This window comes from Acomys russatus, chromosome 11, assembly GCF_903995435.1.
Source record: "Acomys russatus chromosome 11, mAcoRus1.1, whole genome shotgun sequence".
In the NCBI taxonomy this organism is placed as follows: domain Eukaryota; kingdom Metazoa; phylum Chordata; class Mammalia; order Rodentia; family Muridae; genus Acomys; species Acomys russatus.
The window spans coordinates 58,661,686-58,688,490 of NC_067147.1; the positions used below are offsets into that span (position 1 = coordinate 58,661,686).

Sequence of the window (26,805 nt, forward strand, 5' to 3'; positions counted from 1 at the left end):
ACAGTTATGAGCTGCCATGTGGGTGCTGGGGATTTAACCTGGGTCCTCTGGAAGAGCAGCTGGTGCTTTCAACCACTGGGCCATCTCTCCGGCCCCCAAGCCTTGCTTGCTCCATGTAGTGATCCAGATTTTAATTTGCCTTTTATATTTGTGGTGTTTTTCTGTTAGTCATAAAAGGTACTTTTGTTTTGTTCTGTTTTGTTTTTTGAGACAGGGTCTCTCTGTGTAGCCTTGGCTGTCCGGGACTCACTTTATAGACCAGGCTGACTTCTAACTCACAGCGATGTATCTGCCTCTGCCTCCCGAGCGCTGGGATTAGAGGCGGGCGCCACCACCCCACAGCTGATAAAAAGTCCTTTTTCAAGTACTTCAAGTAGCTACTTTTTAATCTCTATTTTATTTTGGTTTCTTTTTTTCGTTTGTTTTTTGGTTTTTTTCGAGACAGGGTCTCTCTATTGCCTTGGCTGTCCTGGACTCGCTTTGTAGACCAGGCTGGCCTCGAACTCACAGAGATCTTGCCTGCCTCTGCCTCCCGAGAGCTGGGATTAAAGGTGTGCGCCACCACGCTGGGCTTATTTTGGTTTCTTACACCTACCTTCCTTCTCTACCCCAATCCCTTCCAACACCGGGTAAGAGAAGGCTGGTGGGGAGAACGGGCGTAGTTTATAATTCTCGCTAGCTATGCTGGTTAGGGTCGCTGATTCCCTTGGGGGAAGTCCATCTTCATTTCAAGACATCTCCAACTTCTCAGCAAACTGCATCAACAGCAACCAGGAGCAGCATTGGGGGAGAACCAGCATCCTTTCTTGGGGCCTCTGTCTGTCTCTCTCTGGCCTCTGGCATTTATTCCCTTTCCAGAGTCCTCAGAATTAAACTATTTGTAGCTAACAAAGACCACGCCCCTCTTGGGGTCCACACTAGGCAGTTTGCTGCTGTGGACAGTCTCTATCGGCCCCATATCCCACAGCTGAGATTAAAACAAAAATATGTTTACAATAACAACTAAGTTTTTAAAGACATCAAAACTTCTGCTACGAAGTACCCATGAGCGGCATAGTGTTTGGGGTTTGTTTGCTGTGCTCTTGTGTATTTAATACCCCATAGCTGGCATAGCAATGTACACCTATAATTCCATCGCTCAGGAAGCTGAGGCAGGAGGATTGCTACAATTTTGATGCTCACCTGGACTACCCAGTGAGACTGCTGTGTTGTAATCGCATTGACTAGAAAGTGGCCTGTGGGCTAGAGATGGCCCAGAGGTTAAGAGCACTGACTGCTCTCCCAGAGGTCCTGAGTTCAATTCCCAGCAACCACATGGTGGTTCACAACCATCTATACTAGGATCTGATGCCCTCTTCTGGCCTGCAGGTGTACATGCAGACAGAGCACTGTATACATGATAATAAAGAAATCTTTTTTTAAAAAGTGGCTTCTAAGATGCAGCAGACCATCCTTGGGTCTCCCTAAGTCCCAGCTAAATGCAGAGGCTAGAAATTGCAAGCATCACGTGTCCAACGAGACTCCCAGAGGCTAATCCAGCCCAACCCAGCCTATCAGATTTAACCTCTGAGCCTGATGAGGAAAATGCTGAAGTTGGTGAGTTCCTGCACTCTGAAACAAGGCATATGACACCAGAGAAGCTTTGGTGACTGTTGGGAGCTGACAAAGCACTCTGTCTTCAGAGCATTGACCAAGTGATAAGGTCTGGGGCCTGCTGGAGTCACAGATTTTCCAAAGTTGAAAGCAGGTATTTACATAAATAGTGTACAGAAATACTGAGATATTAAGTGGGGAGGTTTTGTTTTAAGTAGGGTGTGTGTGTGTATTGAGGCGGGGTCTTGCTGGCTACCCTGAAACTCAACTGCGTAGACCAGGCAGGTCACAAATGGTGACGGGATTAAAGAGATGTATCACCATGCCTGTCTTGGAGTATCAGGTCGGCGTGGACAGACGTGGCCACTCCTTATAGAGGGCAGAGGGCTTCTAATACCACACAGTGCCCCGTTGGACTTAGCACCTTCAGTCCTCCATTTTGTCTACTTAGGCCCAGCTTGCCATTCTTAGCGCAGCAAGCCTCCGGCTGGAGAGCTTGGCGTGCTGAGGTTGTTAGCCCTGTCCTGCTCCAAAACAGATGTCTGGTGCCCACTGCAGCAGGGCAGATCCCAGGGCTGGAAGGCTCCTAGGCCAGGTGACGTGCAGGTTCGTAGAGTGTCCCATTGCTCAGCTGCTACAGGATTATACTAAATGCCCATTTCATCAGAAAATAGCTGCAAAATGGAGCCCCAGGCCTGGGAAGATGACCCTAATGAGTCTGAATCCCCAGCACTCAAAAGCCTAGGCGTAGTAACAGGCAACTGTAACCCCAGCGTTGGCGAGGTAGAGACGGCAGGCAGTCATTCTAACCTGGTCTACATAGCAAGTTACGGGCCAGTCAGCCGTACCGTGAGGCCCTGTATAAAGAAGAATGAATGAATGAATGAATGAATGAATCAAAGAGATCGAGAAAAACACTAGACCATGGTCTTCCGGTGCATATATGTACATGCATCCATTCACCCATGTACAAACAACACAGAAGGTCACACTAACTCCTACCCCCCACTGTTTCGTAGTTTTGCCAGTAGAGTGGGATAGGAGGGGTGAGTGACCCGTCACGGGGCCTGGGTTAGGAAGACGCATGGCCTTTGTCTGTAACCCCCTAGTACCCGTTTATTCGGCATTGGACCTTCTGAGTGGCCTATGGACGAGGGCCGTGGTCAGTGAGCAGCTGAGAGCCCAAGTCTGACAGGCTGTGACGACCCTGCTGGCAGCTTTGCTGAGATGCACAACCCACAGAGATCAGGTCAGTGTTGTGCTAAGACCCTGCTTTCTGGGACGGTGTCCCCAGCGGTGAACAGCCAGCAAGGACTGCAGAGAGCATTGGGGGTTTCTTTCCAAAGCCCACATTTCATCCAGAAATAACCAGTTTTCATTTCTGACACAGAGTCAGTATAGATACCTACCCCCCCCCCCCCCCCCCCCCCAGCTAGCCCTAAGATCTTCAGCCTCAACAATCAGGGGACTTCACCACGTCTGATTTTTGTTGTTTAGAGGAGATTTTGTTTGCTTTTTGAGACAGGGTCTCACATAGTTTAGGATGTCTTCATACTTGCTATGTAGTCAAAGATGGCCTTGAACTAATTGTCCTGCCTCTAGCAAATGCTGGGGTTATAAGTCTGTACCACCTTGCCTGGGTAGGAGCTTTTGTTTCCTGACAGCCAAGGATAAAAATGCAGCGAGGCCAAGCAAGGCTTGTCAGTGGTGTTGAGTGTAACCCTTTACCTGAGAGGACAGCCCCACAGGTAGTTCCTTAAGTGGGGGAAGCCCAGATCCTGTTTCTCGGGGTCATTCACTGAAGGTAGTTAACAGGTAGTCATGTCGCCGTTTGCTACAGTGAACGGTCACCTATGTCACCTAACCTGGGGCCAGCAGAAAATCACCCATCTGATATGTCAAATCCCAAGTTCCTGTAAATTTTTACTTTCATGTAAATGGCAAGTTTCTGAAGCTAGGAGCCAGCTCCAGCTGGTACACTGTAGGAAATGGGAGTTTTGGTTCTTATGAGCTCAAATTAGACTTGGGAACTTCTCAGTCTGTGTTTGGCCTCCATTCCTCACCCATCTCTGAGAAGCAATATGAAAACAATGGAGAAGCAGAGAGGCCCCACTGACCACCCTCAGCTCCAGCCAGTTTCCCACTTGGCCAAAGCCATAAGCTTGGGCCCCTAAGCATGGACTCAGAAACCTAATGTACCGCAGAGAGGCCGCCAAAGAGTAAAGTGGCTACTGGGGTCACTATCTAGGAAGGAAACTGGGACTCCTGGATGAGTCCCCTCGTGCCACTCAGCCCCTGGAAGTCTTCCGTGGCGGCTGTGTGCTGCAGGTGGCTGTCTGTGGGCAGCTTAGGAGACTGGGGGTTTCTGCCCTGTGCTGAGACTATGTCCCAGGCCTGGAGGAGCTGGAACAGGAAGCTGGAGGCAACATTTTCATCTCCAAAGGATCCAAGTCCCAAGTCCTCACCAGGGAAACAATGGCCTGAAAAATGAAAAGACAAAGAATGCTAGATTATAAAACTGCATTTTAAAATGCAGGGCTCAACAAGATGTCTCTGTGGGTAAAAGTGCTTGCTGCCAAACTGCCAAACCTGGAAACCCAAGTTCAATACCCAGGACCCACATAGTGGAACAAGAGAACCAACCGATCTCATAAATTGCCCCGTGACACACAGACACGCACGCGCGTGCACACATACACACACACACACCACAAAATAGATGTAAATTTACTTTTATAATTTTTTGTTTGTCAAGGCGGGGTATCTCTGGGTAACCCTGGCTGGCCTAGAACTCAAGAGATCCACCTGCCACTGCCTCCTGAGTGAGTGCTGGGGTTAAAGGCGTGCGCCACTGCCGCCCAGTGAATTTCTGATTCATCAGCACCACAGTGAGCACAGGATATGGGGGAGCAAGTACAGTGCATCTCTGTGAGTTTGAGGCCAACGTAGCCTACACAGTGAATTCCAGGACAGCCAGTGCTACAAACAGAGACTGTCTCCAAAACAAAACAAATCAAGACACCATGCTTCTTCTGGAATCACATTGACACTGGATGATCATTCTTTCTTCAGCTGTGCAGGAGCAAAGAGATACAGCTAATACTTGGAATGCCAAACCTATTTCTTTCTTTCTTGTTTGGTTTTTGTTTTTAGAAACAGGGTTTCTGTGTAGCCCTGGATGTCATGGAGCTCACTTTGTAGATCAGGCTAACCTCAAACTCACAGAGATCCACCTGCCTCTGCCTCCCAAGTGCTGGAATTAAAGATGTACGCCACCACCACCCAGAAGTTCTACTATTTCCATTAGATTAGCTTTATTGAATATTGCTTTTTGTTCTCTGTGGCTCATTTCCTATTATATGAGGATTTCTAGAATGTTTCTTACAAATCACTTGAAATTCTTTTTTAAAATAAGAGCCTGAGACATGGTAATGTCTTCCAAATACACCCTATTCTGTGTGCCAGGCTACTCCAGTTTAGACAGTAAGTCTCGGGTATTTTACATCCCAAGACCTGAGTTTGCTCTCTCCTGCCCCGTAGATGTCATGGATCACAGACAGGTTGGTCCTCTGAGGCTGTCCACCTCCCCCCAGCCTCAGGCAGCCCCTGCAGACTCACCTGCCAGAAGAGTCGCTCACCAACCCTCGGTTGCTTCAGACTTCCTCTGGAGAAAGAGAACAGTGTTCACATCAGAGCATCTTTGCAGGTGATCCCTGCGTGCACCTGCTCATCAGAAATAAGGTTTCTCTGCATAGCCCTGGCTGTCCTGGAACTCTCTCCATAGACTTCAAACTCAGAGAGCCACCTGCCTCTGCCTCCCCGGTGCTAGAATTAAAGGCGTGCACCACCACTGCCCCATTCAGAGTCCTCTGTCTAAAGACCCCCTTGTCGACTTTCCAAAAGACAGTTGCATTTTGGCTGGTGATTCTGAACTAGGAGATTGCAAACAGTGAAGAGCATGCTGCACATAAGAAGACATGCTGAAGGGTAAGTTTGCCTGATTATTGCTTCACCTTCCTGAACATCTGGACTTCTCCAGAGAAGACTGTGTCTGAGAAGAGTGCTGCTGGGGCCGAGCGTGGTGGCGCACACCTTTAATCCCAGCACTCAGGAGGCAGAGGCATGTGCATCACTATAAGTTCGAGACCAGCCTGGTCTACAAAGCGAGTCTGGGACAGCCAAGGCTACACAGAGAGACCCTGTCTTGAAAAAACAAAACAAAAAAAGCGCTACAGGGCCCCCAAGAGTGGTGATAACCCTACAAGCAGACATCACCCCAGCCTTGCATGGGGAAGGCACTCTGTAAATAGCAGACTTGTTTTCTTTCCCTAAATGGGGTCCTGGGACACCCAGCAACTACAAGAGCTCCTGTGGGAGGGGAAAGGTCTCCATCCAGCTCTGGCAATGGCCCCATTACCAGTCACAGAGACAGGTGGGCTCCAGGCTCAGCCAGAGAGGGTCTGGCCTCTGGGCTTCCAGTTCCTCCTATGCAGAGTCCTAGGCCCAGCAGGGACCAAGGGGCTGCCCACAGCCTCTAGTCCAGGTCCAAGGTCTGACATGATAGAACTGCTCTCAGGAGGCTGCGGAGAACCCTATGGTGGTGCCTCAGGTGTGATGGTGGCTGCCTGCTAGGAACAGCGTTTGGGGATCCCTCATCTCTACCTAGATTGACACTGGCATGGAAAAGCCTCTAAGGACAGTTGGAAGGCAGGACCAAACGGAGACAGGCTAAGATTCCAGGCAGCAGGAAGCCAACATGAAGCAGTCGGGAGGTTTCCCAGGGATCCACGTGCCCGAGCCGCATGCCAGGAGCTGTCCATTCAGCACCATCCCTCGCTTTCTTACCCACCATCCTCTCCATCTGCCACGCCCCCACCCATGACTTACCCCAGCCTTAGTGCCTCCTGAGGGGACCCCATCCAGCTCCCCCAGTCACATTAGGGCTGTTTCCTTGTCAGCTTTCAACCCTCCACTCCACTGCCCAACCCACTTCTCCACCCACAGCCCCAAGCAAGGATAACCCTATGGAGGAAGACAGGTACCTTTCCCATCTGCTGTGTAGTCATCAGGGAGGAGCTTGTCTTGCCGGTATCCCAACACAAAAGCCAAGAAGGAGAGGATGAGAGCATCTCCGATACTGAGGATGGCCAGCATGAAGGCCCAGCGGATGGTGCAGTGGCCCAGGGTGTATTTGCCCGTCTGCTCACCACACATACGCCGCACCTCACTGGAGTCCCAACCATCTGGGTAGACCAGGCATCCAATCATTAGGCCTGTGGCTAAGGAGACAAGAGGGTACCAGTGATGTCAGGCTGTGCATGCAAACCCCCCCCCCCCCCCCGCTGCCTCCCTCACTCCTTGAACTGCTTTCATCGCTTTCCTGGTCTCTGGGTTAGCCTTAGGAAACAGGATGGGCAGCTCCTTCTGTCCAGGTAAAATACAAGAGGAGAAGCTGAAAAGCTGAGGTGTGCTGGGAGCCAACAGCAGCTGGGGTAGACGCAGAGGCCGGCCTCAGCCAGGGGGTTCTGCCTCACACCAAGTGGCCCTCCTGTCCTTCTCCCAGGCTCACCCTGGACTCAGCAAAGCGCTGCCTACTCTGGCTCCAGAGCCTTCCAGCATCTGATGCCACCCAGGATGCATCTCTTCTGAGAGACACTGGCTCATCTGCATCTCTGAAATGAGGCAGGTGGGGTTTGAGCAGCAGAACGTTTCGCTTCCACAGCACACCTTACAACTCTGGTCCTTCGAACTAATGAACACAAGGGCAGCCCCATCCCTGGCATCTCACTTGCTTCAAGAATGTTTCATGCCGGGTAGTGGTGGCGCACACCTTTAATCCCAGCACTCAGGAGGCAGAGGTAGGCGGATTGCTGTGAGTTCAAGGCCAGCCTGGTCTACACAATTAGTCCTAGGACAGCCAGGGCTGTTACACAGAGAAACCTTGTCTCAAAAAACCAAAAGAGAGAGAATGCTCCATGCTCACTTCCCCTGCAACGATAGTGAAAACTAAGACCAGTGAAAGTGGAGCCCTCAGCGATGCCCTAGAGCTCATAGCACAAAAGAGAGCAAGCAGGCTGTGCTTCAGGCCACTGCCCTTGCAGCTGCTTCTTTCTCAGCAGGCAGAGGTAGGTCCACGCTTGCCAAGCACTTAGAAGATGCCTTTGATACATTGTGTCAGACCATCCTCCCAGATCCCCAAAGGATGTGGTACTCTAAAGATCCTATATGCTGTTTGTTGACATTGTAACCCTTAGAGTGAAGGTGAAGCTTTGGGAAGTAACTAGCTCATGAGATGACGTCATACATGGGATTAGCGCCCTTCTTAAAGGGACCCCAGAGATGCTGGGTGTGGTGGTGCACGCTTTTAATTCCAGTACTCAGGAGACAGAGGCAGATGGATCGCTGTGAGTTCGAGGCCAGCCTGGTCTACAGAGCTAGTCCAGGACAGCCAGGGCTACACAGAGAAACCCTGCCTCAACGCCCGCCCCCCCCAAAAAAACTCCAACTTTTGCAGGGGCATCAATTCTGCTCTTCCATTATCCACTCCCGTTCTCTGGCTTTGTGGGAAATGTTGACCTAACAGATGCATCCCCCAGTCCCCAACTATCGGGCACAGCTCCTCAGCACTCCCCTCCCCAGCACAGAGTGGAACATAACGCCGCCTTTGTCCTCGCTCCACATAAATGCTTCATGGGATGGCGCTCAGCCACCTCTGCTATCAGTATCCCAGCTCTGTGACCCAGATAGTGTCTGGCTCAAATGGCCCGGTGATCCTCCACCCAGGCCTCCTCCTGCCATCTGCATGGCCGACACACCTGTTGAAAGATGCTGGATGAGGACAGGCAGCCCTGAGAAAAGATGGTGTGTCTCTCCACGTCCTGTAGCCCGGGATGGAAGACCAGCTGGCAAGCATGTCCACCTCACTACGCTTTGGGCTAGATTCTTTCCTGTTATGACTACCATGGGCTTGGAAATTGGGGGACTGGGTTCACCTTCACTTGCTAAGTGCTCAGCAACAAGACTGAACCAAGACTTCGTAAATGCAGGACCACTCACTACTGGCTTCAGATGAGGCTTCACCAGAGAAAGAAGTGCTTATAGTGAAGTGTAAATCATGCCTATAAGATATGGGTCTCGGGGGCTGGAGAGATGGTTCTTCCAGAGGACCCGGGTTCAATTCCCAGCACCCACATGGCAGCTCACAACTGTCTGTAACTCCGAGATCTGACACTCTCACACAGACATATATGCAGGCAAAACACTAATGCACATACAATAAAAGTAAATAAACTATTTTTAAAAAGATATGGGTCTCAATAAAAACGGTCTTAGAATGCATCTAATTGGGGAGGAGGACTCTTAATTCTTCCAGGATCTGGTCTGCTCTAGCCTTGGCCAACTCGAACCCCCACCCCCATTAGTCTAATTCCTCGTCTCCAGCTGGGGGCCTCACCCCACCGCCAGCAGCTCTGCCTGCTTGAGATCAGACTCCTGTTTCACTGCCCATCCTCTGAGCCCCACAACTTCAACTAAAGACGGCCAGACATAGGCCAGGTGGTGGCACACGCCTTTAATCCCAGCACTCGGGAGGCAGAGGCAGGCAGATCTCTGTGAGTTCGAGGCCCGCCTGGTCTACAAAGCAAGTCCAGGACAGCTAAGGCTACACAGAGAAACCCTGTCTCGGGGGAAAAAAAAAAAAAAACACAGCCAGACAGTTTGACTCCAATCTCCAGTCCCACCACTGCTGAGGGACGTCTGTTCATGGCCAGGGACTAAGAGACCAAAGGCTACTGAAGCATGTTAGGCCGTCTCTACCTGAGCTCCAATGGAGACCAAGATCATCTGGCCCAAAGACCAAGAGGGCCACCTGAGCCTGGAGCAGACAAGCAGGCAGGAGATGCCTTGCCTCAGGACCCCACAAGAAGCTGCCTACCCCAGACAGCTTGTGCACCACCACACCACAAAACGGTGGCCTGCTTACTGACCCAATACAGAGTCTGCATCCAGGGACAAAGATTCTCACTGCACAGTAAGAGGGGAGGGGTCACAGCCAGCATAACAGCGGCATTCCAAAATCCTGGAGGTAGGAAGGTGTGGAGTGAGGGCAGAGGTCTGGGAGCTGCCAACACCATGGTCCTGGGGTTGGATCCTAGGCCACATGGCAACAGCCTTACTTCTCCCTCTGGTGTTGGTATGACAGACTGCTGCTACCAGGAGCTATGTGCCCCTCCCAGGTCACTTCCCTCTGGCTCAGTAGCTCCACAGCAGAGTGGACCCAACAGTTGATGTCCATTCTGCCTCAGCACACACACTCCCACTTTTTTTCTTTTAGGTTTCATGTGTGTGTGTGTGTGTGTGTCACATGCACACTCTTGGCCACATGCCACAGCATGTGTATGGAGGTCAGAGAACAACCAGAAGGATTCTGTCGTTTACATCGTGTGGGTCCTGGAGGATGTCAGACTTGGTGGCAAGCATCCTTGCCAGCTGAGCCGTCTTGTAGTCTCTGCCTCATCCTTTTCTAGCCTCTCAGATTTTACTCCTTAAGACAAAGTCTCATACTTTAGCCCAGGCTGGCCTGGAACTCACAGCAGTCCTCTTGTCTCTATCTCCCAGGTGCTGGGATCATAGGTGTGAGCCATGCCCGGCTCTAGAATCTTCTGTGGAACACCGGGTCCAAGGCCCAAAGACTCCACAGAAATAGGAAGGCACAGCTGTGCGCTGCTGTCTGCCCCCCCCCCCCCCCCCGCCGCCCCCTCCCACCAACCCTGCTCACCCGCAGCCAGCTGCATCCAGGCGCAAATCTTGTAGACTGTGGCTGTGTTACAGACAAAAAACAGGCTGAAACAGATGATGGAGCCAATAATGAGAAACATAGCCAAGGCCACGAAGAACATGGCGGTCTTGAACGCTCTGGAGGGGATAGAGGAGAAATCCAGAGGGCCGCCCTTGCAGATGAGCTCCGACGACAGCACGTTGCCCACGCAGTAGGAGAACAGGCCAAAATAGCCAGCCTGCGGCGTGCTCACACTGTCGCCTATCCAGTACGGCTGGATGAAGAGGGCCATGACCAGCACTGAAAAGCAGATGGTGAGCGTGCCCCACATCACCCCCACGGCGCGGGAATTGCGCACATAATTGGTGTGGTAGATCTTGGCGGCCTCCTGGGCCGGTAGCAACTTCACCATGGCGAAAGCCACAAGGCTAGGACGCGTGGGTGGGCACTGGCTGGTTGTCCGGTCTCCAGCTCTAAGGAGCAGGGCCTGGTCGTGGGTCAGTCCTCAGTCTGGTGTGAGGAGCAGCCTGTTGAGGTCAGGGCGCAGAGTGAGCAATGCCCCGGGTAGATGGGAGGGCAGCAGGCCAAGGTCAGCCTTGGCTTGGCAGGAGACGCTTCACAGGAGCCTACGTCCGCCCACACCAGGAGGGTCTCAGGTCTGCGCCGCCTCCTCTAGGTCAGCCAGGGTCTGGGCCTGGGCGGCAGCTTTGCCTGCCCCTCCCTCCCGCGGCCCGTCGCAGGCCCCGCCCGGCTGGCTCAGCGAGCAAGCGTTTCAGCACCGCGGCCAGCGCCAGGGCTTGGGGGTGGGGCCTCATCGGGGCGGGGCCAGCGGCCCAGCGGAGCCGGGAGGGGCCGGTCCAGGAGGGGTAGGAAGCTTGTGAGCCCGCACCCCTTCTTTCTCCGAGAGGGTGGGGCCGCAGCTGTCACATTTCTTCTGCTGAATCCAGCTGCAAAACCTCTTTCCAGCCTCTACATCCCTGGCTCCCTAGCCACCCTTGGGGACCTCCACCTCCCAGCAGCAGCGCCTGCACCACCACCACTGCCCCTTCGCCCTGAGGGGCTGCAAGTTTTGACTTTGGTTCGGCTCGAATTTCCAGTCAAAAACTGCCAAGACCACGGTGGAGGCTAGAGATGGTCCTGCCTTAAACTGCTGCAATTAAAGAACAGCAAAAAGCTTTCCCTCCATCTGTCACAAACCGCAAAAGAACTTGGTGTCCAACACACCGCCTTTCTAGTTTCTGTTTTTGCTGCAGATTCTTTTCTTTTTGTTTTGTTTTGTTTTTTGAGACAGGGTTTCTCTGTGTTGCCTTGACTATCCTGGACTCGCTTTGTAGACCAGCCTCGAACTCACAGTGACCTGCCTGCCTCTGCCTCCCAAGTGCTGGGATTTAAAGGCCTGGGCCACCACCGCCAGGCCAGATTCCTTTTTTAAAAAAATGTTTTTTCGCTGGGCGTGGTGGAGGACGCCTTTAATCCCAGCACTCAGAAGGCAGAGGCAGGTGAATCTCTGTGAGTTCAAGGCCAGCCTGGTCTGCAAAGAGTTCCAGAACAGCCAGGGTTCTGTGTAACAGAGAAACCCTGTCTCAAAAAAACAAAACAAAACAAAAAAAGTTTTTCCCTGTTGAGTGTGCTAGCTCACACCTGTAATCCTAGCACTAAGGAAGTGGAGGCAGGAGGATCAAGGGTTCAAAGAGAGGTTTGCTATGCAAGCGTAGGGGCCTAAGTTCAAATCCCCAGACCTCATGTAAAACAAGATGGAAGGTGGAGACCGGGGATTCTTTAGGAGTTTGCAAGCCATTGAGACTGGTTTATGAAAGAGCACGGTCAAGATGCCTGCCTTAAACAAGGTGGAAGGTGAGGCTTGACCTCCACTTGTGTGCTACGGAATAGGCACACACCCGTGGAGGCGCACATCATCCCCACAGAAATTACAGACATATTTAAAAACTGCACTTTGAGCCGGGCATGGTGCCTCACACTTTTAATCCCAGCATTCAGGAGGCAGAGGCAGGCGGATCGCTGTGAGTTCGAGGCCAGCCTGGTCTACAAAGCGAGTCTAGGACAGCCAAGGCTACACAGAGAGACCCCATGGAGAGGAGATAAACCTATTTTTGTTATGATTTCAAGTGTGGGATGGGGAACAGACTTGTGAGAGAACAGGTGATGTTTATCCACTTAGAAGTCGAACCACTCCGTGAGGGAGCTTGATTGTTGCCAGCTGAAAAACATCCTCGAACAGACTCTGGGAGGAGATCTATAGATGAGCACAAAACAGGAGGTGAGGCTTTTTGGGGCTTGGTATTGCTTGGCTGTTCCTCGCTCCACTTGGAGACGCTCCTGGAGAGAACCAGCGAGGCTTCGGGGCTCCGGGCCTTGGGTGCTGCTCCGGGTTCCAGCTGCTGTTCCAGGTTCCAGCAGCAACTTTCGTGGAGTTGCTGGTCTGCTGAAATCCTGCTGACTACGCCAGGGGACTCGTTCCTAGGAACTGATACCCAGAAGGTTTCATTTTTGTTTTCTTTAATCTTCTTTTCCTCTTGTTTAGGCTACTTGGGTTGTAAGGGAGGTATACTAGTTTGGTAAGTTCATAATAAAGTATAATTGTTAAGGAAATTGAGCCTACAACCCTGTCTTGGAAAACCGAAAAACCAAAAACCAAAACCAAAAATACTGCACTTTGAAGCTGGGCTCTAATGGCATTATAATAGCACACATCTTTGCTCTCAGCACTCTGGACTCTGGATGCAGAGGCAGGCTGGTCTCTGTGAGTTCCAGTCCAGCCTGGTCTACAGAGTGAGTCCTAAGACAGCAAGTGAGATCCTTTTTTTTTTTTTTTTTTTTTTAAATCTGACCAACTGTTGGGGTCTGAAAATCCAAAACAACACAAGCAATCACAAGAGTCCAGCAAAGCAAGTTCTTTATTGAATTAGGCAGCAAAAACTGACCAGTCAGGGACAACAGCACAGGCTGGAGAGCTGCCGTGTCTTCGAGAGTTCATTTAATTGTATTCAGGCCGCTACTGGTTGACCAGGGTTGCAGAACAGACTTGGGAGCCAAACTGCCACCCCAAGCCAGGATGCTACAGAGATTTTAAAGCCCCAAACCCACAAATATCTGTACCAAGCTACAGTTACATTTCCCACCATTCGGGACTCAGGGATAGGGGGCTTCCTTAGGAACATGGCTGTAAGCTTCAACTTTTTCCAAACCTGCTTTATCTGGGGTTCGTTAATGCTTCCATCTCCCTTCCAACCCACCTGCCCTAGACAGGAGGGAAGAGAGGTTAATGGGAACAGGAGAAGTCCATCTTGGTTAGACTCAGTTCCTTGGAGTGATTCCACTGGTACAGTCAGCAGGATTCCAGCAGACCCGTTAAACAGCAAACCAGCAGTTTAGTAAAGGCGACTACAACTGCAGCAGCAGGAACCAGAAGCAGCAGCTGGAAGGAACTTTGAAGTGTTCTCTGGAGCAGTTCTCTCCAGGAGCATCTGGAAGTGCAGTGATGAGCAGCCAAATAATAGAAAACGATGCCAAGACACAAATGCCAAGCCTGTTGTTTTGGGGCCCATATATGTATATGTGTGCACACATATATGTATGTGTGTGTATACACACATATGCAATGTGTACATATGTATACACATGTGTATATACATACATGTACATATGTAAATATTCTGTACTAGGAATACATCAATTTGCAAAGACCACACCCCCATAAGAGGCAGTTCCTCTTCTAGTGGACAAACACCACATGTCCTCTCACAAGTCTGTTTCACATCCCACACTTGGGATCAAAACAAAACCCTGGGGCCAGGCATGGTGGCTCACGCCTTTAATCCCAGCACTCGGGAAGCAGAGGCAGGTGGATCGCTGTGAGTTCAAGGCCAGCCTGGTCTACAAAGTGTGTCCACAGCCAAGGATACACAGAGAAACCCTGTCTCGAAAAACCAAAAGACAAACAAAAAAAGCCTGTTTGCATTCACCACACACAGGTACACTTATTATCCTGTTTCCATTGGTTGGATTACTGGACTGTGTGGCGGCAACTTGCCTAGCATTCATGTCTCAACTTACCCACCAGGATGTCAGTTCACACAAACATGTCCTCAGTTACCCAGGAAGGTGTTGGGAAGTTAAACTTTATTTGACCCTTATTCAAAACGGAAGTTTTATTCAAAATGGCTTTAGTTTGGTTCCTTCTTATGCAACCAACCAATCAACAACAACAGAAAAAAAAGAAAGAAAAAGAAAGAGAAAAAAGAAGTGAAAACAACAATTGGACTTTAACTAGGGCACGGCTACTCCCATCTGTAGTCATAGCAAAGACCAAAGGAATACTCCATGTTCAAGGCTGGCCTAGGCTGCCATAAGGCCTCACTAAAGTATGAAGTTTTGTTTGTTTTTTGGTTTTTGGGTTTTTCCCCTGAGAAAGGATTTCTCTGTGTCATGGCTCTGGCTGTGAACCAGGAAACAAGAGCAAGTGTGCTGAGGAGGTATGGTGGCCCCACCAGGACAGCGCTTCAGAGGTGGGATCCCGCAAGCTCTAATTGTCCACTAACCCTAACCTGGGCATAGAGTCTCGCGGAGGGTCTTTACAGAAATATTTAATTTAAAAACTTTTAAAATATATACATCCAATTTTTTTTTTCTGTTTGTTTTTGAGACAGGGTTTCTTTATATAGCCCTGACTGTCCTGGAACTCACTCTGTAGACCAGGTTTGCCTCAAATTCGGATGTTCACCTGCTTCTGCCTCCCATCATACAATGTTTTTTAAATATTATTTTTGTTTAGTGTGTTTGAGTGTTTTGCCTGCATATATGTCTGTGCACTCCAGAGCTGGAATTACAGATGGTTGTAAGCTGAGAAGGGAACCAGAGGCCTCTGAGAGAGCAAGGCCACGACAGCCAAGGCTACACAGAGAGACCCTGTCTCAAAACCCGACCCCACACCCCAAAAAAAGCCAAATGGGGGATCTGCTGGGTAAAATAGTCAGGATTACAGAGCAGACGTGGGTGTAATAAATTAATCCTAATGCCCTCCTGAAACAAACACATGATTGCAAGATGGTCTCACCTTCGAAACAAAGGTGGGGCTGCAAGGTAAGTCAAAATGTGAAGACAAAGACATGGCTGCCGTTCCTGGAACAGCAGTGCAGACCCAATTACAGTTAAGGTTACAGGTGGGCATAGCTACATCTGATCCCTGAGGAACAGGCTTAATCATAAACAGGAACGAGCAAAGTTTATCCTACAAAATGGCTTTTAAGCCAGGTGGTGGCGGCATTCCTTTAATACTAACACTTGGGAGGCAAAGGCAGGTGGATCTCTGTGAGTTTGAGGACAGCCTGGTCTACAAAGTGAGTTCAGGACAGCTGGGGCTACACAGAGAGATCCTGTTTCGGGAGGGGGGGGGGAGATGGCTTTTAAGCCTAAAACAGAGGCAGGCTGGTTCACCATATCATTTATTTTTTACTCTATAATTTCTTTTTTGTTTTTGTTTTTTATTAATTTATTCATACTACACCTCAATGTTTTTGTTTTTTGAGACAGGGTCTCTCTGTGTAGCCTTGGCTGTCCTAGACTCACTTTGTAGACCAGGCTGGCCTCGAACTCAGCGACCCACCTGCCTCTGCCTCCCAAGTGCTGGGATTAAAGGCGTGCGCCACCACGCCCGGCTTTATTCTGTAATTTCACACACACCTGTAGAATGTACTTTGATCATACCCCCGCCTCGTGTCGGTTATCCCTTCCCCCTCCCACTGAGCCCCTCCCTACTTTCACATCTTTTTTCCTTTTGGCCTCTCAACATGGAACTAAGGTTGCTTGCATAAGCATGGCTGGGCAGCGTGGGTTATTTACTTGATCAAGCCCAGTGTACCCACCAGCGCATATACCACTGAAAAATGCCTTCTCCTAGCAACCAGTAACTGCCACTAGACCTCCAGGGAAGGGCAGGACCACACGGGCACCACACTGTCCTCGATGGGAGGACGAGGAGCCCAGCGGTGTGTAGGTCTTGTTCTGGTGGTCGCACCTGAGGTGAGGGTGTGCAGAAGACGGCGCGGCGTCCTACAGCCCTTGTCCGGCTCCTTCATTCGTCCTGTTCTTCTTCTCAAAGAATCTTGCGGGAGGTCACGTAGATGTCCCGTGTAGGCACTCACAGTCTGACCCCTGCAGAGGCTTCTCTGACCAAGGCTGATGGCAACATTTATCTGCGAGCGTAAAAGTAATATTTAGGCTGTTTGACATCGTGTCCATACAACAAAACAGAAATACATACCGCGGGCCTGCAAGATGGCGGGAGCCCGCCACCAAGCCTGATTTTCATGTTGGGGACCCACATGGTGGAAGCAGGGAACTCGGGAAATTCCAGGTCAGCCTCATTACGGCGACGTCCAGAGTGGAAGTTAACGAGAACGAACCCAAGGCTCCAGTACAGCGGGGCAGGAACACGCCCACACAGGGTTCTGCTGATAATGCGACAGAGCGGGCTGAGCCACGCACCCCGACCCGAGATAAGTAGAACCGGGCGGGACGTGAGCGCATGGAAACCCACAGCCACCAGGGGGCGCTCCGCACTGGTCCGAGTGTGGTGTGTATAAAGTAACTTTTATTCTTTTGCGGTTCTTCCATTTGGATCGCTGGCAACTTAGCCTCCACGCTACAGAATACTAAGGTGATCGTGACCAAACCAGAGGCAGGGGACCTAGCACAGACAGCCTGGGCTGGAGAGACGCTAAGCTGCCTCGCAGGCATGCGTCCTAGAGCCTGGCTGTGGTCCTGCCGTGGGCATTGGCAAAGGCGAACTACAAAGCAGGGTGGGCGTGGGATCATATGGGTGTTGACTAATCAGCCAAAGTGATGGAGGACCAGGAGACAGGTGAGGCAATTGTGAAGACCTGCATCAGTTAAGAGAACTGACTGTTATTGCAGAGGACCCAGGTTCGATTTCCAAGCACCCACTGCTCACAACTTTCTGAAAACTTCAGTCTCATGGGATCTGATGCCCTCCATGGCCTCCAAGGCCCTCAGGGACCTACCCCCGTGGTTCATAGACACACATTCAAGCCAAATATCCATACACGTAATATTAACAAGTGGCAATGATAATAATAGTAATTATTATTATTTCAACAATAATAACAATACAGCCACTGCTGTCCACTCTGTTCCAGTCTTGGCAGGAGACTTGGAAAAGGGCTCTGCAGGCTGGGAGAACTAAAAAGAAGCCGGCAGCCTCCAATCACTTCCTCATCTCATTTTTAAAAACTACATCTGTAATCAAAAGAATACGTATCAAACAAATACCTTTAAAAGGTTGAGTGATACAGGTTAAACAAACCGCAGGCACGGGGAGGGTTAGGGACCGTGGGGATGTCAGAGAGCAGGTGCAGGGAGACGGAAGACCCGAATCGACAGCTGCCATTTCTGGCAGGTCTATGTGTATGCATGTTTGAATGGGTGTGGATGTGTGTGTGTGTGCGTGTGTAAGAGCACACTCCTGAAGCTGGCCTCAGGTATCTTCTGTGACTGCTCTCTGTTTTGTGTATTAAGGCAGTCTCTTGCCAACTGTTCCTACTCTAGTCAGTTTTACCCCAGGATCCCGTCTCTGCCTCCCTGGTGCTGCAGCAGACAGGCAGCTGCCGCACATGCCTGGGGAGGGGCTCCGGGGAACTCCAGCAGCAGTGAGCATGTTACCTCCTCAGCTTTTCTTCTTTCATCGAGGCAGGATTGCACACTAGCTCAGGTTGCCTTTGAACTTAGAGCAGTTTTCCTGCCTCAGCCTCTAGAATGCAAATATTTCAGCTGTGAGGCACCACATCCAGCTTTTTATTTTGTTTTTGAAACAATTTTGCCTCATAGCCCGGGGCTGGCTTAGAACTCATAACCCTGCCTCCACCTCCAGAGTGTTTGCTGTTACAGACACACCGCCATGACCAGCTGGCACGATGATTCTTTGAGGAGAGAGGGAGAGAAAGAGTGAGAGAGACACAGACACAGAGACAAAGACAGAGAAAGGGAGGGAGGGAGGGTATACCTGATGCCTTCATACTGCTGGAACCCGGGGCATGGCTCCTGCTGCCTCTTGAAGGCAGATCCAGCCTCCTCCCCTGTGCCTGACTCTGGCCATGCGTTCATTGTCCTCCTGGCTTTCCTCCTCCTTCGCTGGCCTAGTTGTCTTTCTCCCGTTTCACAAGAGCAATTTGGGGAGGAAAGCACCATTTCATCTCATGGGCTGTAGTCTTTCCTCACGGGGGACCAAGGCAGGAGCTTGAGACAGAAACCCTGGAGGGCTGGACGCAGTGGTGGCCTGTAATCCCAGCACTTGAGGAGGCAGCTGCAGGCAGATTGCCATGAGTTCAAGGCCAGCCTGGTCTACAAAGTGAGTCCAGGACATCCAGGGCTACACTGTCTCAAAAAAACAAAAACAAAACCAACCATGGAGAAACACTGCTTGTTAGTGGCTCCCAGGCTCCCATTCAGGTACCACTTAAAAAAAATTAGACTTATTTCACGCGTGTGAGTGCTTTGCTTGCATTCAGGTATGTGAGCCATGTGTATGCCTTGGTGCCACGCCACCTCCAGTAGACTCCGCGTGACAATGCTGTTCCGCAGACTTGAGGCGACGACCCCAGAAGAGAGAGTCTCCTGGGAAAGGCTTGGTACTCTTTCCCTTGGGGTGTTGATAGCGACCTGCTTCCTGGTATTCCTGGTTTGCTCTATTATTTTAGTCAAGGCAACAGCAAGGTGACAGGGACATGGTGCCAGGAGGTGAACTGGACGAAGCGCCAGCCTAGGTACCGCAGAATGAAGCGCCTCCTCCGAATGTGCCTGTTTTGTTATTAGTCATCCTGAAAGTTCTTAAGAATAATAAAACAATGGAGAATGTTTTCAATGAATTACAGCAAACGGAGGCAGTTGAAAAATCCCTTCAATTAAATGAAGGGTCTTTAGCAATGGCGGAGCCCATTCGAGGAAAAGGTAACTCAGACAAGAGTGAAAGTAAAAGCGGAATTTTAATTCCTACAATACAAAACTCCATATGGCATGGCATATGTATTGAGGGGCAGTCGCTGGTGTCCTCCTAAACATAGAAGACCCTATAGATTGGCTACTACACCTCGTCCACCTCTCCCCTGTGCAGGAGTGTGTGAGGGAGGGGATGGATGGGTAGTCATCAATGGGGAAAAGGTGTCAGACACTGACTTACAGCAAAATGTTAATTTTACAGAGGACGGTCTCTGGTCCCTGGCTTAAGCTGAGAATGTAATATCTGCCTGTTCCAAGTTAATGACTTAGAAACAATGATATTACTATGTACTGTGTGCTGTGTATTCTAGATGCCTGGTTGCTTCACTGACCCCCCTTGAATCTACTCCATGGGAAATGTAACCACAAAAACACTCCATTTCAAAATGCGTAATAAAAACCTAGACTATTTGCCTGCAAAATACACTCGGATTCAAACTGCCTCTGTGCTTGTCTCTGTCACCGCCGAATCCTTGCCCACCAAGTCTTCGAGGACCCTCATCCCAGGGATCCCCACACCCGAGTGGGGTGGTCTGTGGCATCCTGGAGGTCAGAAAAGGTCATCAGATCCCTTGGAGCTGGAGGTAGAGATGGTTGTGAACCACCGTGTATGTGCTGGGAATTGAACTTGGGTCCTCTGCACTAGCCACAAGTGCTCTTAACTGCTGAGCCATCTCCTAGGGACCACACCATCCAGAGTGGGTTGGGCTCTTCTGCCTCAATTAACAATCAAGACAATGCCACCATGGAAACAGCCACAGGCCAATCCGATGGAGGCAGTCTTCAGACGAAATCCACTCTTCCTAGGGATGTCCATTTGTCAAGCAAGGTTGACACATGCCACAGATCAGCCTGAAGGTGGCTATGGGGCAGATCCTGAAGAAGGCAAAGAGGTGAACACCCATGAATGGTTCGAAGCCCGCTGTGCCTCAGGCCCCTCAGACAGGACTCCACCCTAGCCCACCATCCCAGGTGTAAGACAGAATCAGGAAGAATCATGACTTTGCTTTTGACATACATAAGTCACTATGGTATACAAGACTTAATTTTTGTTTTGTTTTATTTTTGAGACAAGATTTCTCTGTCCTGGCTATCCTAAAACTTGTCCGTAGATTAGGCTGGCCTGAAACTCAGAGATTCTCCTGCCTCTGCCTCCCAAGCTCAATCAGTTTTTGTTTGTTTTGTTTGGTTTGGTTTTTCGAGACAGAGTCTCTCTGTGTTAGCCTTGGCTGTCTTCGACTTACTTTGTAGACCAGGCTGGCCTCGAACTCACATTGATCTGCTGCCTCTGCCTCCCAGGTGCTGGGACTAAAGGCGTGCGCCACCATGCCTGGCACCCAGCTCAATCTTAAAACTCATTCTTTTTTTTTTTTTTTTTTTTTTTTCCTAAGACAGGCTTTCTCTCTGTAGCCCTTGGCTGTCCTGGACACTCTTTGTAAACCAGGCTGGCCTTGAATTCACAGAGATCCGATTGCTTCTGCCTCCCCGAGTGCTGGGATTAAAGGCATGTGCCATTACCACCCAGCTTCTAGTAATTTTTATAATTGTTATTATCATATATAGTTTGTTACTTTAAGAAAAGGAGCCTTTTATTAGGCATAATGTTATTGTGTAGTTTAAATGCTGATTTTCTGTCTCAATGTTGTGTAAACACTGCTCCCCAATTATTCCCCTGTATGCCAATAAAGTAGTTTACAGGCATAGGGCTGGGCTTCCTGCCAGCCAGGGGAGGAGGAGGAGAGGAGCAAGTAGGGGATTCAGCCAGAGAATTCACTCACAGGGAGAGGTGCAAGGAAAATCAGGAGGAAGGAGCTGGAGCTGAGGAAAGCTACAAAGTAGCCGAGGAAAGCTACAAAGTGCAAGTATGCTGGGAGTGAGACAAAACAGCACAGAGGGTTAAGAACAGACTTAAACTGCTCAGATTGTGTTGTGAAGCCTTGTACTATAAAAAAAGTCTCAATTATTTGTGTGATAGCCGGGTTAAGAAATAAACTAAGATTCGAGGCCAGCCTGGTCTACAAAGACAAGTCAAGGACAGCCAAGGTTACACAGAGAAATCCTGTCTCGAAAAACCAAAAAAAAAAAAAAAAGAAAGAAAAAAGAAAACAGAAGTTTCTCTGTGTAACCTTGGCTGTGCTGGACTCACTTTGTAAACCAGGCTGGCCTTGAACTCACAGAGATCCGCCTGCCTCTGCCTCCGAGTGCTGGAGTTAAAGATGTGTGCCACTGAGCAGTTCTCAACTCACTCTTATAGCATTACTTAGCATGTACAATGTACTGCTATATACAAAGCATGCTCTTCAAAGTTAGGACAAATCGGAAAGGAGCTGGAGCAATGGCTCAGCGGTTAAGAGCACTGACTCTTTTTTTTTTTTTTTTTTTTTTAATATTTATTTATTATGTATACAGTGTTCTGGCTGCATGTACACCTGCAGGTCAGAAGAAAGCATCAGATCACATTACAGATGGTTGTGAGCCACCATGTGGTTGCTGGGAATTGAACTCAGCACCTCCAGAGGAGCAGTCAGTGCTCTTAACCACTGAGCTATCTCTCCAGCCCAGCGCTGACTCTTCTTACAGGGGACATGAATTCAATTCTCGGCACCCACATGGTGGCTCACAACCACCCATAACTACAGTTCCAAAGGGATCTGACTCTCTTCTGGCCTCTGAGCACTTGTGTAAACACACACACACACTAAATTTTTTCAAAATCACCAAAAATAAAAATACCATTTAGAACAATTGGGCTTGTGAGATAGCCTTGTGCTACCAAGCCTGAAGACTCAAGTTTGGTCCTTGGGACCGAGACCGTGGAAGCAGAGAACCAACCCTATGACTGTGTGTGCTCTGTGTTAGTTTCAGAAGAAAACTCAGAGTAAAACTCTCCCTTGATCAAGGAAAGAGATTTGCTTTTTTTGTTTGTTTAGTTTTTTTCGAGACAGGGTTTCTCTGTGTACACCTGGTTGTCCTGGTACTCTCAGGCAGGCGATCGTTGTGAGTTCGAGGCCAGCCTGGTCTACAAAGCGAGTACAGGACAGCCAAGGCTACACAGAGAAACCCTGTCTCAAAAAACAAACAAACAAAAACAAAACAAAACAAAACAAAATTTTGTGTGAATCAGAAAACAGAGGGTTGTCAAAGCTTTCTTAGCAGTGTTTCCCACAGTCACAACTGCGCCCATAGGAAGGTGCCTCTGAGCTGCCGGAGCTTGACTGACGCCCTTCTGAGTTCTCTGGCGTTTCGGTGACTGACTTGAGGAACGGGTCCTGATCGCCACCCCGCAACTCCCCAACCGCCCTCCCATATCACTCATCTCCCAGTGCCTGGGGGGCCCAAGGCAGCTGGCAGAGCAGGGAAGAAGGGAAAAGAATGGGTCAGGGTTAAGTGGCTTCGAACTCGAGCGGGAGCGGGAGCGGGACGACAGCGTCCCCTCTATGTTTGCTCCTCTGACCTCGTCATCTCTCGTGGCTAGTTCCTCCAGCTTGTTACCTGTGTTCTGGCCCCCAGGAATGCTGGCTCCGGGAGCTTACAAAATTTAAATGACTCCCAAGGTCGTAGCATTCTTAAGCCAAGTTGGTCAAGATCAAAGCTGTGCCCAACCTGGGGCCCCAGGGCCTACTTTCCACCTCCTGGGCTTGGGGGGAAAGCCTATCTGTTTGCACACCTGAGCACACTCAGGCAGCTGGACCCTTCCCAGCCTGCACCGCCAGGCTCGGAGAGCTCATTCCTAGCCAGGAGCAGGGAGTACAGGAGTACAGCCGCTTCTACCTGACCTTGGGGAGGGGGCAGGGTGACTGACAGCCTTAACTTTGGGGTGTTGGCATGGAGGATGGGCGAGCATCACTATGCTCAGTGGGGGTGCAGCTTCCATGCAGATGCTAAGTGAGCCACTGGAGAGGGTCCTGCAGAACTGTACCTGCCTCCCTGGGATAGGGCAGAGGGCTGCACCTCAGAGAACAGGAACACCCTAGCCAGGGTTGATCTGGGAAACTGCCAGGAGCATGGAAGCAAAGCACAGGGGTAGGGAGCTGAGACACCCCCCCCCATCCTACTCCCCACTCCACCCCCCACCCCACCCCCCATCGCCTAGACCTCACACCGGAGTCTATTGTCTTAACTATAATGTGATCTCTCTCTCTCTCTCTCTCTCTCTCTCTCTCACACACACACACACACAGCCATCACCAGTGCTGCCAGCCATCTTATCAGGACCCTCCCCCATCAGATGGGCCGCATCTGTGCCTCTGTTTGTGGCCTGTCCTACAGTGTGCAGAAGGCGGGTCACATGTTGATAGGCCCCTTTAAAGGCCCACCACCTCAGTGGGTTCTTGCCTTCTGCCACCTAAGCTGCCACCTGCACCAGCTGTACCAGTCACCATGGCAAAGGCCTTTGTCCTTCTGCTTGTGTCCCTCCTTGCCATGGCCTACGCGGCTCCTGGACCCCGGGGTCTCATTCTCAACCTGGTAAGGACTCTCTGGGGAGCCTTCGGAGTCTTAGGCGTTTGTAAGCATGGCTCCCGACCACTGGTGCCACCCAGCGAGGGTATCGCTCCCTGACAGTGCTCTCTACAAAGCCTGAAGGCTTGTCAGGACCCCTGGATGGGGATGGACTGTCACGTGGCTTAAAATTTGACAGTTTCTTTTTGTTTTTGTTTGGCTTTTTTTTTTCTTTTCCCCGAAACAGAGTTTCTCTGTATAACAGCCCTGGCTGTCCTGGACTCACTTGTAGACCAGGCTGGCCTTGAACTCACAGAGATATGCCTGCCTCTCTCTGCCTCCCTAGCACTGGGATGAAAGGTGTGCGTCACCATGCCCGGCTTGACGGCTTTCTAAGAAAGCAGTCGGGGAAGCCAGACATGGTGCCATTTCTCTGTCATCTCACCACTGGGGAGGAGGCTGAGGTAGAGGGTCACAGGTTGAGGCCAGCCTGGGCTACATAATTTCAGGACTGTCTGAAAGGAAGAAAGGAAATGTGGGAGACCCTGCTTTGGGGGGGCACCTGTGCAAAGCACCAAGGTGCCAGTGGCTGGTCAGGGTCACCAGGGAGCAGCCAGCAGTAGTAGGGCCTATAGGCCTGGCCTCCTAGCCCACCTCCAACCTCCTGACATGAGTGGGGCACAGTCCCAGGGGTGACCCTTCACACTCACCTCACCAAGGGAGGTGCTGATTGCAGCTGTGCTGGGGTGGGGGTAAGCTCAGGAGAAGGGGAGTGGGGGGAGGGAAGGGTTGAGGCTGACAGGTTGTCCCCGCAGCTGGATGGCGAGATCTGCTTGAACAGTTTGCAGTGTAGTAGCGGGTGCTGCCAACACGACACCATCCTGGGCATTGCCCGCTGCACACACAAGGCCATGGAGAACAGCGAGTGCTCCCCAAAGGTGCGTGTGCCCTGGAGGCTTGGGGGGAATGCGTGGGACGTTGAAGGAGTGAGAGAGAGGTTTACAGGCTTAGCCCATCCCATCATCCCACGTGACTCTCACAACTAGCCCCTGGGTGCGGGTGTGTGGGGGTCTGCACCCATTCCACAGGTGGGTAAGTAGAGGCTTCTCTGAGCCTTCAAGTTAGTGAGAGTGTTGGAGGGGGTTGGAGCCCCCCGCACCCCCACCCCCACCCCCGCCGCCCCGTGAGGGAGTCAGGAGCACTCTGGGAATTACCTGGCAGCCAGTTCCCAGCCAGGTAGGGAGCAAAAGACTCCGCTTTCTGTGACTCGGTTGTCCTGTCTCTGCAGACTCTCTACGGGATTTACTACAGGTGTCCCTGTGAGCGGGGCCTGACCTGTGAGGGGGACAGGAGCATCATTGGCGCCATCACCAACACCAACTACGGGGTCTGCCTTGACTCGCGGCGCTCCAAGCAGTGAGACCGTACAATTAGCTGGCCCTGGGGAGACCGTCTCTCCCCCACCTCCATCTGTCCCATCTGAGCCAGCCGCTGGCGATTAAAGCCGTCCTGCAGCCTTGACCGCCTCCGCCTGTACTTTCTGTGCTTGTGTGAAGTTTCATAAGCCTTGGTCTAGCAGGGCCAGGGTCCCACAGGGCAGATGGGAATGGGGAGGCTGGGGTCCAGAACAGCCAAATGAATAGTCAGGACGAGGGACAGACTTATGAAGCAGCCCCCACGCCTATCCTCGTCTCTGAGCCCGCCCCCCCCCCCAGGCTCCCACACCTTCCTCCTCTCTGAGTCCCGCCTTGTTTCTTCCCGCCCCCAGCAGGCAGGCAAGTGTGCAGACAGCTTAGGCCTGGGGGGCGGAGTCCCTGGGGCCCTGTAACTGATCCTGATAGTCTCCCTGTTCCCGGTCTGGCTCTCTCTCCTTTCTGGGATGATGTCAGCTAGCAGAGACAGAGACAGGCAGACCCTGAGGCCAGCCTGGTCTACAGAATGAGTTCTAGGACAGCCAGGGCTACAAAGTAAAATGTGTCTAAAAAGAAAAAAGAAAGGAGGAAAAAGAAAAGAGAAAAAGAAAAAAAATATCCCTGTGTTCTCTTGGGAGCCATCAAATGTTAGCAGGGTAGTGAGTTTGTTCCTGGGAACACACTTGGTGGGAGAAAAGAACTGCAGGCTGTTCCATGACTTTCACACCTGCGACATGGTGTATGAGGACACACACACACATATACACGCACACAAACACACAAGCAACACATACACACAGATGAATAAATGAATGAATGTGATTAAATAAAAACCCCACAAGCTAATTAGGAAGCAGTAAGGCTCCAGGAGAAGCTAACTGACCCCTGAGTTGGGCCGCTAGAGAGAAGAGCCACACAAGGAGTGGGTATCTCCCAGTCCAACACTCTGTAGTTCTGGGGTCCGCAAAGGGTCTAGAAACCACGGTTTTCTGCCTTCAGACCAGAGTCAGCTGCAGAGTCCCAAGTCATTACAGCTTCACTAAGTGGGGCGTCTGCGTCCAGTCTCACCACCTCAGAAGTGGAGAGACAGGAAGAACGGGCTTGTGTCTGCCAGGTTAGCAGCCACTCCTAGCAGCATCACAGCCTTTCGTCATATTCCGCTGCAGGGAGATGGGGAGAGATCCTGTCCTTGCTGCCTTCCTTCTCTTAGACTTTGCTAAGAACCTCTAGCCCACTTTGGGGGTGAAACGACCTTTTCACAGGATATCCTGAATACTAGATATTTATGTTACAATTCATAACGGTTCACTCAAAGAAGGCAGCATAGGGCAGTTATGAAGTAGCAACAAAAATAATTATATGCTTGGGGGTCATCACAATATGAGGAACTGGTTTTTTTGTTTTTTGTTTTTTTTGTTTGTTTGTTTTTTCGAGACAGGGTTTCTCTGTGTAGCCTTGGCCATCCTGGACTCACTTTGTAGACCAGGCTGGCCTCGAACTCACAGCGATCCGCCTGCCTCTGCCTCCTGAGTGCTGGGATTAAAGGCATGTGCC

The 26,805-nt window shown here is 50.7% G+C and overlaps 2 protein-coding genes across 2 annotated transcripts; one reads left to right on the plus strand and one right to left on the minus strand.

The window, feature by feature from the left end:
- Positions 1 to 3,638: 3,638 nt before the first annotated feature.
- On the minus strand, positions 3,639 to 11,085 carry Lhfpl5 (LHFPL tetraspan subfamily member 5). The gene is made up of 4 exons (XM_051153431.1): positions 10,370 to 11,085; positions 6,636 to 6,872; positions 5,212 to 5,257; positions 3,639 to 4,073 (listed from the first exon to the last, which is right to left on the minus strand). Exons 1-3 carry the CDS (start codon positions 10,779 to 10,781, stop codon positions 5,247 to 5,249), a joined length of 660 nt encoding a protein of 219 aa, XP_051009388.1. The 5' UTR covers positions 10,782 to 11,085; the 3' UTR covers positions 3,639 to 4,073; positions 5,212 to 5,246.
- A 12,664-nt stretch (positions 11,086 to 23,749) lies between these two features.
- Positions 23,750 to 25,278, plus strand: Clps (colipase). The gene is made up of 3 exons (XM_051153432.1): positions 23,750 to 23,866; positions 24,655 to 24,777; positions 25,128 to 25,278. Exons 1-3 carry the CDS (start codon positions 23,780 to 23,782, stop codon positions 25,257 to 25,259), a joined length of 342 nt encoding a protein of 113 aa, XP_051009389.1. The 5' UTR covers positions 23,750 to 23,779; the 3' UTR covers positions 25,260 to 25,278.
- The last annotated feature ends 1,527 nt before the right edge of the window (positions 25,279 to 26,805 follow it).

Bases quoted from the DNA above. Each gene is read 5' to 3' on its own strand.
- Lhfpl5 (XM_051153431.1), bottom strand. From the start codon at position 10,781: ATGGTGAAGTTGCTACCGGCCCAGGAGGCCGCCAAGATCTACCACACC. The intron at 6,873-10,369 runs GTGAGCAGGGTT...TTGTCTCCTTAG, and splicing joins CTGGATGCAGCTGGCTGCGG to CCACAGGCCTAATGATTGGA.
- Clps (XM_051153432.1), top strand. From the start codon at position 23,780: ATGGCAAAGGCCTTTGTCCTTCTGCTTGTGTCCCTCCTTGCCATGGCC. The intron at 23,867-24,654 runs GTAAGGACTCTC...TTGTCCCCGCAG, and splicing joins GGGGTCTCATTCTCAACCTG to CTGGATGGCGAGATCTGCTT. The intron at 24,778-25,127 runs GTGCGTGTGCCC...CTGTCTCTGCAG, and splicing joins ACAGCGAGTGCTCCCCAAAG to ACTCTCTACGGGATTTACTA.